The sequence below is a fragment of the Octopus sinensis genome, linkage group LG26 (assembly GCF_006345805.1).
Source record: "Octopus sinensis linkage group LG26, ASM634580v1, whole genome shotgun sequence".
In the NCBI taxonomy this organism is placed as follows: domain Eukaryota; kingdom Metazoa; phylum Mollusca; class Cephalopoda; order Octopoda; family Octopodidae; genus Octopus; species Octopus sinensis.
Window position 1 is genome coordinate 15,117,899 of NC_043022.1, and position 10,388 is coordinate 15,128,286.

At 39.0% G+C, this 10,388-nt stretch overlaps 2 protein-coding genes across 2 annotated transcripts; both read right to left on the bottom strand.

The window, feature by feature from the left end:
- Positions 1-3,818: 3,818 nt before the first annotated feature.
- On the bottom strand, positions 3,819-6,042 carry LOC115224719 (caspase-3-like). Its single transcript, XM_029795585.2, has one exon. It carries the CDS (start codon positions 5,235-5,237, stop codon positions 4,287-4,289), a length of 951 nt encoding a protein of 316 aa, XP_029651445.1. The 5' UTR covers positions 5,238-6,042; the 3' UTR covers positions 3,819-4,286.
- A 1,609-nt stretch (positions 6,043-7,651) lies between these two features.
- Positions 7,652-10,382, bottom strand: LOC115224718 (caspase-3-like). Its single transcript, XM_036513548.1, has 2 exons — positions 9,791-10,382; positions 7,652-8,595 (listed from the first exon to the last, which is right to left on the bottom strand). The coding sequence occupies exons 1-2, from the start codon at positions 10,026-10,028 to the stop codon at positions 7,910-7,912; spliced, it is 924 nt and encodes a 307-aa protein (XP_036369441.1). The 5' UTR covers positions 10,029-10,382; the 3' UTR covers positions 7,652-7,909.
- Positions 10,383-10,388: the final 6 nt, after the last annotated feature.

Below are 10,388 nucleotides of genomic sequence, written 5' to 3' on the forward strand. Positions count from 1 at the left end.
CGACTGCACTGGTATGGTCATGTGTTGCGTACAAATGAGGACAGCTGTGCGAAAAAGTGTCACACCCTAGCAGTTGAGAGAACCTGTGGAAGAGGAAGACCAGGGATGAGGTAAGAGAGTCCAGTTTGCTGGACATTGTTGTAGAGCTGAAAAAGAGGTAATTTCTACTCTTCTCCTCTGGAAGCCTTCTACTCGCAATACCAGAGGGCGCACACTCTCCTACCCTGATGTAATCTCCAGGGATACAGGCATCCAGCAACAGGACCTCCATAATGCCATGATGGACCATGAAGTCTGGCGTAGCATGGTAAATTCCATTGTCTCGACCACGGTCGAACAATGATGATGATGATGGGATGAGGTAGTGAAAGCACGACCTTCGAACGTTGGACCTTACCGATGCAATGATTAGTGACCGAGACCTTTGGAGACATGCTATGCTTGAGAAGACCCGGCAAGCCAAGTGAGACTGTAACCGTGGCCTATGCCAGTGCAGTATAACTGGTCCATTTAAGAGTACCCTTCAACCATTGGGCAATAAATTGTGCTTGCGAAGACCTGTTGAGTCAAGTGAAATCATTGTCGTGGCCAATGACAGTACTGCCTGATTGGCACCAGTGTTGGTGGCACGTAAAATGCACTATTCGAGCATGGTCAATGCCAGTTCCGGCTGACTGATCCTATGCCAGTGGCACATAAAAAGCATCATTTGAGTGTGATCATTGCCAGTGCCACCTGACTGGCTCCCGTGCTGATGGTACATAAAAAGCCCCATTCGATCGTGATCGGTGCCAGTGCCGCTTGACTGGCTCCTATGCCAGTGGCATTTAAAAGGCACCATTCAAATGTGGTCAATGCCAGTACCGCCTGACTGGCCTTCATACCGGTGGCACATAAAAAACACCCACTACTAGGAAAGTGGCTCGTGGTATGACATTAACAAAACCTCACTAAATTTAAAAGCAACATAGAATATTCTCAATTGGTTCTTTACAAAATCACTCATTTTACCCCGATAAACCACTTTCAACACAGAGGTACCCTACCAAAATTTGTAAAATCTTTCAATTAAAATAAAGGAACACAATGAAATATTATTGCAAAACTTTATTATATTTTTATGTGAAAATCTTGAAGCTGAAAGGAACCGATTCCACCGGAAGTAAACCAAAGATATGTCATAAATTATATGAGAGATCAGCAACCTGTTTGAGCATTTGTCGGCCATTTTATGTACTTATTTAGAAAGCTCAACATTATTAGTTGTATGAGATAGTCTCACTCAAAGTTGGCAGTGTATTTCGTCTTTTTATATTGAGAAGAAAATAATTAAAATTATACAATCGTCTTCAGTAATTTAGCAGTGTTTTTGATTCTAAGCACAAATATACGAAGCCCAGTATACCCATCATGATAAGGGTCCACCAGGCACATGCATCACAACCACATGTGCGTGACATGGTGATCTCATATCACGATAAACAGCACATGACCTTGCAGGTGGGGCCCAGTTAGAATTTTCTTCTGGTTGAGTAACCCATCTCGCTCAAAAGATCCCTGAATAAGGGTTGTTTAAGGATGTTGAAAGAACCACCCATTGACGGCATGCACTGCTCTCTCACTCAATAATAATAATAATAATAATAATAATGGGAGAGGAGTGACATGACTGAAAACATACACTTTCCTCTTCAGGAAAAGGAAGGCAAGGATTAAGAGGGATATCCTGCCCCCACAAGTAATTTTGTCGAAAATTAGGGGACTGTGGCGAGGATGCTTGGCTGAGTTCAACCCTGGTTCCGTCATAAAGATTCCATTTTCTAAAGATCTCATTATCATTTATCATTTACTTGTTTCAGTCATTTGACTGCGGCCATGCTGGAGCACCGCCTTTTAGTCGAGCAAATCGACCCCAGGACTTATCCTTTGTAAGCCCAGTTCTTATTCTATCGGTCTCATTTTGCCGAACCGCTAAGTGACGGGGACATGAACACACCAGCATCTGTTGTCAAGCAATGCTAGGGGACAACACAGACACACAAACACACACATATACTATATATATATATACATATATACGACAGGCTTTTTCAGTTTCCGTCTACCAAATCCACTCACAAGGCATTGGTCGGCCCAGGGCCATAGCAGAAGACACTTGCTCAAGATGCCACGCAGTGGGACTGAACCCGGAACCATGTGGTTGGTCAGTTAAAAATTTCCATTAATGTTTCATGTTCATTTGGGTTCCTGAGAACAGCTGTTTTACTTAATTCTTGACTATTTTCAGAGTTAATTTAAACAAAATCAGTTTATTTCAACACAAATATGGTAACAAAAGGGTTAAAGTGATCTAAATTCACATCTTCCAGTGAAAGGACACTGACGTCAGACCGTGCCCTTAAAATATTGGTTGCAGTTGAATTGAGATCAGTCTTTTCCAGGGGACATTCAGGACATGCAATGCTTACCTGGAGGGGAATCTGGAAACTCCTTTCATAAACTGACAGAGAAACAGGAATGTCACCATTCTGGGAATTGCAACCATCTTGCTTAAGTGTATTTCCTTCGAGACTAAAGGAATGTTTTGTTTGCAAGAATATTGGATATGCCTGTGTGTGGGTGTGCAAGAATATTGGATATACTCATTGAAAATGTTGGTAATTTGACAAGAAAGGAAAGTATGAGAGACAAATTGCATTGAATAAGATAGAAAATAAGGTGAATAGTTGTTGGGTGAAGAGAAGAAGAGATAGAGCAATGGTGATGCTGGAACTGTATGCAAAGGGTGGGTCACATTTACTGGCAGGGGAGGTGGAAATATTGGGGAAGGATTGGGATGGGATGATGGAGGGGCTTCAGACTCAGTGAAGAATTTTAAGAACCTGGAAGAATGGGGGGGGATTTACAAGAGATATTGGTAAGACTGAATACATATAATCTCTCTGCTACCCACAAGGGGCTAAACACAGAGGGGACAAACAAGGACAGACAAAGGGATTAAGTCGATCACATCGACCCCAGTGCGTAACTGGTACTTAATTTATCGACCCCGAAAGGATGAAAGGCAAAGTCGACCTCGGCGGAATTTGAACTCAGAACGTAAAGCCAAACGAAATACGGCTAAGCATTTCGCCCAGTGCGCTAACGGTTCTGCCAGCTCGCCGCCTGAATACATATAGCAGAGAATTGGTGAAGCCATGAGTCCAACGACAAAGGAAGCGAGATCCAGTTGCCATTATTGGTGGTGAAAGCAATGTTCAGGTGTATTGTCGGAGAGAAAACGGATGAAGAAAATCAATTTAAATTGGAGAACCATATTTCCTTGATTGGGGAAAGGAATTCTGTTGTAATTGAAGGAGCTTCTCGCTGAGTTTCGGTCTCAGCGTTTAGTGATAAGTTGAGTTGTTTAAAGGATTTTAAGACAAAGTTATCTGTTGACATGACATCACCACAAGATCATCCTGTGCCGTATTCAGTTATGGACCAAATTCAGAAGGAACAGGATTAAATAGGGAGTCAAACTTAATCTTGTTGGACTTCCCTCATCGTGTTTGCACCCCAAAGATGATTTTGGTTCTGTCAGACAATGTGGAGTCTATAAGAGATCCATAAAGAGTCTGTGGCGGAAGTCTTTCCGTCTCGTTTTCATAAAATGTGCTCAGCAGTCTATGTTAGTTAGTTAGTTAGTTAATTTTTTGGCTCAAAAGCAAAAAGCAAGGCCATGTAGGGGGACATGGAGTTAAGTACAGGGTGGTGTTCATGTAAAGATTTCAGGCCATTTGAGGTCAAGGGAGACTTTGAACAAAGCGGTTGTCGGCATTTTCACCATCTTGTCTGGCAGCTTGTTCCACGGATCAGCAACCCGGACGGAGAAAGCTCCTCTCCTTCGATTGAGATGAAATCGTCGCAGATAGAGCTTTTCGGAGTGACCCCGCAGCCGACGCTCGATGTTATGGACATGCAAATTCCAGCGCTTTATGGGTTAAAAACAGGTGGAAAATTGAGTGAACTTGGTTCGAGTCATGCATATCAGCTCAATAAAATAAAATAAAGTTCTGCAGAGAACAGGGTCTAACAAGCACCTCTCTTAAAATTGCTGGCTTTGTGTCGAAGTGAGAAATACTTTGTTTGAAGACGCAGGGTAAGAATTTAGTTTGTGAAATCCCAAATCAGCATAGAATATAGTGGACGGGGGCAGGTTTGGAAACATATAACGTACATACCATTGTTGTTTAAGTTCTTCGTGTTTGTAGGGAGCAAGAAGAGAAAATAAGGATAGGATTTGGTTAAATTGTGGCTCGAAGTATCACCTTTTTCTTCAAAGTGTTATAACTACTTGAAATCTGACCAGATTCCTTGGGAATTTGAGCATGTATTTTAGGGGATAGTGAGTTGACGTCACACTTTTCTTTGTTCTTTTCATAAACACTGATTAAACTTTCGATGAAAACAGAACCATTTTCCTCAGTTCGGAAAGCCAAGTGTTCGGGAACAGTGGCAAAAGCAACATACAGATCTGCAACGTTGAAATATTCATTTTTCTTATCAGAACTAACTTGACAAGTGTTTATATAAATGAGTTTTGGTTTGTCTTTCAGCTGAGAACTCTTCTTTAGAGCGTCGTTAATAGTGGAATAAGATAATTCCTTACCATCAGTTCCAATGATACTCCCTCTAACACCATGTGACATCAAGAACATAACGAAACAATCTTCACGGTCTGTACTTTCCTTCGATGCTTTCTCAATTATTCTTTTCATTTCCTCGGCCGTTTTATCAGAATAAAGTTGAACTTCGAAATTGAAAGCCTTGAAAAGTTCCGTGATACCTTCCACATCCTTTTCGCTTCCGAGCCTTTCATTGTATTTACTCCCAACGGGAAATTTCACATTATTTATTAATATAACACGACCATGAAGTTTGAATTTCATCGGGTAGACTGACGGATCGTCTAATAGCTCGAGAATTTCCTTATGGTTTGACTTTTTCAAAGCCGACACAAATTTACGGGACCCATCCGGTAGTTTCTTACCTAAGATTTCGTGTAACCGTCGTTTCTGATTGTTAGAATCTCTTTCAGACATTATGCTCTCTTTATTGCTATTAGTCAGCAAACCATTGGATAAAGCTACATCTAAAAATGATTTGATATCGTCCATGAGTTTTATAAAATCAACAAGGAGTTTTTGAAATTGATCCTTAGAAATATAAAATACTAGGTCGTCATCCATGCTCATATAAAGTTCTTAATATGAAAACAATATAAATCTCTAAAAATATCAATTTTTACCTGGAAAAGAAAAAAGCAAAACAGTCCACGCTTTCACTTCCTGGTTTACGAAGATAAACGTTTCGGGTAATGTAGTCTGCTCAGTTCGATGACTTCATTAACTGAGCCTAGTTATTTACAAACACATATATTTCAATGGCTCTTGTTAAATTTCCTTCAACCAATCAAATTTTCTTCAAAGTTCTGGATAGTTTTCCTCTGATGACGTAAATCAGAGTTATTTTTTTCTTTTAGAAACCAATAACAAAGAAACTACAAATATTTAAAGTCATGTCGTTCAAGCGATTAAATAGTTTCACCTGAATACTTTTAGAAAATGCGCATTTCACATAGTTCTAACCGATTGTGTTACACTGAGAAGATTTGATGTTCGTGGGTCAGCGAAACATGCAACATAAAAATGAAGAGAAAGAAGGAAGCTGTTTCTTACAGATTTTATTTTCCTGTTAATTCGATGTTACTGTCAGAACACAAAATGCTGTGGCAGTCGGCCGTTTTACAATGCTAAGGGCGAAAATAACAAAGACAAAACGAGAGCACGTTTGGTAATAACTGCGTCTGTTGCGGATGTTAGGAAGAAGTGATTTGCTAAAAATACTATAACGTGCGGCGTATTAAAACAAGGGAAATCTGTAAAAATTATCAATTTTCACTGGGAAAATAAAGTTCAACAGTTTCACTTCCTGGTTTGCGAAGGCAAAAATGTTACGTGTGACGTCAGCCGATAAAATCTGACAATGATCACAGGTATAGTGACACAGGTATATAAGTATGTGTGTGTGTGTGCGCGCACGTTTGTTTGCGTTATGAATTATAATATGCCATCATTAATTCCTTTCTACAATAGTAAATAATAAGTAAAAATATAAATATCTCATTTTGCGTTAAGTACGAAAGTGCGGCGTAATGTTTATAGATGGTTATTGTCCTTATCTAATAACAAACAACTCGTCTGTCTCGTTGGCCAGACGTGATTAATGGGACAGTCGGACAGACGTTGGACAGACGTTGGCCAGACGTGATTAAAGGGACAGTCGGACAGACGTTGGCCAGACGTGATTAAAGGGACAGTCGGACAGACGTTGGACAGACGTGATTAAAGGGACAGTCGGACAGACGTTGGCCAGACGTGACTAAAGGGTCTGTCGGACAGACGTTGGCCAGACGTGATTAAAGGGACAGTCGGACAGACGTTGGCCAGACGTGATTAAAGGGACAGTCGGACAGACGTTGGCCAGACGTGATTAAAGGGACAGTCGGACAGACGTTGGACAGACGTTGGCCAGACGTGATTAAAGGGTCTGTCGGACAGACGTTGGCCAGACGTGATTAATGGGTCAGTCGGACAGACGTTGGCCAGACGTGATTAAAGGGTCAGTCGGACAGACGTTGGCCAGACGTGATTAAAGGGTCTGTCGGACAGACGTTGGCCAGACGTGATTAAAGGGTCAGTCGGACAGACGTTGGCCAGACGTGATTAAAGGGTCAGTTGGACAGACGTTGGCCAGACGTGATTAAAGGGACAGTCGGACAGACGTTGGCCAGACGTGATTAAAGGGTCAGTCGGCGAGTAGCATAATATTGGAATAAAATCCTTCTTTGAACGGGTTTATGACAAATTTTATTCAGACTTATGGTTAATGTTTAGGAAATGAAAAGCGAAAAAGAAAAGAAAAAATACTGGAATGGGTGTAAAACAATGAAAAGGAAGCGAATATGAACAAAAAAAATGCGTGCAAAGCAACGGGAGGGTGGGGAGAGGACTTCGGAAAATTCACAAGATCGGAGTTTTCCCCTCATAACTATATATATATGTGTGTGTGTGTGTGTCTGTATATATATATGTGTGTGTGTGTGTGTGTGTGTGTGTATGTGTACATATGTTTGTGTATATATATGTATATAATATATCTATATATATAATATATATATATCTTAAAGGCGGTGCTCCAGCATAGCCACAGTCAAATGACTGAAACACGTAAAAAAAAGTAATCTCTCTCTCTGTCTCTCTCTCTCTCTCTGTATATATATATATATATGTGCGTGTGTGTGTGTGTGTATATATATACATATATACGTCTGTATGTATGTATGTATGTATGTATGTATGTATGTATGTATGTATGTATGTATGTATGTAAATACGTATTTAATGATCTGAGATCTTCCTGGTCTCGTTTGCTTCGTTTAAGCCATCACGACCAAGGTCATGCTGGAGCAAAAACCGCCTATTTAGCGTATAGCAACTTGGCTTTTCTACAGTAGAGGCGTGAGACTGCTACAGTTACCTCCCTTGCACTCGACCGGAATGCAGTGGAATCCAGTTGGTTTCCAATCGCATAAAACAACAGCAACTTCTCAAGGAATTCAAAAGAAATATCGTTTGTAATTTATAAAATAAAATAAAGTTCTGCAGAGAATGGTGTCTGATAAGTCCTCCTCTTTAAATTGTTGGCTTTGTACCGAAATCAGAAATAATTATTAGTCAGGTGAAGTGGAATCCAAGAATAACAGATTAGGTTGTGGATGGAGGCGAATTTGGAAAGGTTTAACGTACATACCATTGTTGTTCAATTTCTTTATATTTTAATGAGAGAAGGAGAAGAGAGAATTAGGTTAATCTGTGGCTCGAAGAATCACCTTTCTCTTCAAGGTGGAATAACAACTTGAAACCTGATCCATGTTAATCTCTTTGCATTCCTTCGAAACTTGTGAATTTATTTTAACTGATAATGATGAGATGTCGCACTTGCTTTTATTATTTTCATAGACTTTGAGTAAAGATATAATGAAAAGACTGCCTTTCTTCCTACTTCGGTAAGCAAAGCTTTCTGGAACCGTGGCAAAAGTAACATGTAGGTCTGCCACGTTGAAATATTGCGCGACATCTTCTTTTTCAAAATAAGCTTGGCAAGTGTTTACGTAAATGAGTTTTGGTTTGTCTTTCAGCTCATAACTCTCCTTTAGAATGGTATTAATAGTGGAATAAGATAATTCCTTACCATCAGTTCCAATGATACTCCCTCTAACACCATGTGACATCAAGAACATAACGAAACAATCTTCACGGTCTGTACTTTCCTTCGATGTTTTCTCAATTATTCCTTCCATTTCCTCGGCCGTTTTATTAGAATAAAGTTGAACATCGAAATTGAAAGCCTTGAAAAGTTCCCTGATACCTTCCACATCCTTTTCGCTTCCGAGCCTTTCATTGTATTTACTCCCAACGGGAAATTTCACATTATTTATTAATATAACACGACCATGAGGTTTGAATTTCATCGGGTAGACTGACGGATCGTCTAATAGCTTGAGAATTTCCTTATGGTTTGACTTTTCCAAATCCGACACAAATTTACGGGACCCATCCGGTAGTTTCTTACCTAGGATTTCGTGTAACCGTCGTTTCTGATTGTTAGAATCTCTTTCAGACATTATGCTCTCTTTATTGCTATTAGTCAGCAAACCATTGGATAAAGCTTCATCTAAAAATGATTTGATATCGTGCATGTGATCTTTAAAATCAACTCGGAGTTTTTGAAATTGATCCTTAGAAATATAAAATACTCGGTCGTCATTCATGCTCATATAAAGTTCTTAATATGAAAACAATATAAATCTCTAAAAATATCAATTTTTACCTGGAAAAGAAAAAAGCAAAACAGTCCACCCTTTCACTTCCTGGTTTACGAAGAGAAACGTTTCGGGTAATGTAGTCTGCTCAGTTCGATGACTTCATTAACTGAGCCTAGTTATTTACAAACACATATATTTCAATGGCTCTTGTTAAATTTCCTTCAACCAATCAAATTTTCTTCAAAGTTCTGGATAGTTTTCCTCTGATGACGTAAATCAGAGTTATTTTTTCTTTTAGAAACCAATAACAAAGAAACTACAAATATTTAAAGTCATGTCGTTCAAGCGATTAAATAGTTTCACCTGAATACTTTTAGAAAATGCGCATTTCACATAGTTCTAACCGATTGTGTTACACTGAGAAGATTTGATGTTCGTGGGTCAGCGAAACATGCAACATAAAAATGAAGAGAAAGAAGGAAGCTGTTTCTTACAGATTTTATTTTCCTGTTAATTCGATGTTAGTATCAGAACACAAAATGCTGTGGCAGTCGGCCGTTTTACAATGCTAAGGGCGAAAATAACAAAGACAAAACGAGAGCACGTTTCGTAATAACTGCGTCTGTTGCGGATGTTAGGAAGAAGTGATTTGCTAAAAATACTGTGAGTGCGTCGTCTGAAAGCGAAAACGATTGTTACCGAATATTCTGAGAGGATTCGTAGTTAGACATGTTGGATTGTTGAATGTGGATCGGAGTAGAATGGGAAATGAATTCGCTTATCTCCATTTACCTCTATTTTACCCCGAAATGCTGAGTTAAACAATAGAACTTATCTAAGTTTGACGGTCGAACTTGGAATGTTCAGACGAGTTGATGTCAGCCTTGAAAAAGTCATGTCATGTTGAGATATTTATTTGATCTAAAAGATCAAATATCTTAAAATGTTTCGATTTTTTCAAGGCTGACATCAATTTATCTGAAACATTCGGAAGTTTCTTGAATATATAATCATGTAACTTTCGTATTTGGTGGTCAGGATTTCTTTCGGACATTATTCCATTTTTATGTCCCTCAGTCAATAAACCATTGGATAAAGCATGATCTAAAAATGATCCGAGATCGTCCACGTGTTTTACAAAATAAACTCGGGTTTGCATAAATCGTTCCTGAGAAATATGATGTACTTCTTGTTCACTGCTCACGTTTATATAAAATTATAGATATTAAAATAATAGAAATCTGTAAAAAAAAATATCAATATTCATCGGGAATAAAAAGCTAAAGAGTCAACCGTTTCACTTCCTGGTTTGCGAAGGCAAAAACGATCGGTGTAATGAAATTTGATTAAATGCGACAATTATATTTATACAGAGACACACATATAAAGCGGACTTAAAGAATGCAGACCGATTCCACTTGGCTTTTTTTTTTTTGGTTTTTTTACAGAATGGGGGATTCTGAAAAAAATAACAGAAGTGGGTGCCGTCCACATATGAATATATATATATATATATATA

Bases quoted from the DNA above. Each gene is read 5' to 3' on its own strand.
- LOC115224719 (XM_029795585.2), bottom strand. From the start codon at position 5,237: ATGAGCATGGATGACGACCTAGTATTTTATATTTCTAAGGATCAATTT.
- LOC115224718 (XM_036513548.1), bottom strand. From the start codon at position 10,028: ATGCAAACCCGAGTTTATTTTGTAAAACACGTGGACGATCTCGGATCA. The intron at 8,596-9,790 runs ATCAAATAAATA...TCAAGCTATTAG, and splicing joins TAAGATATTTGATCTTTTAG to ACGATCCGTCAGTCTACCCG.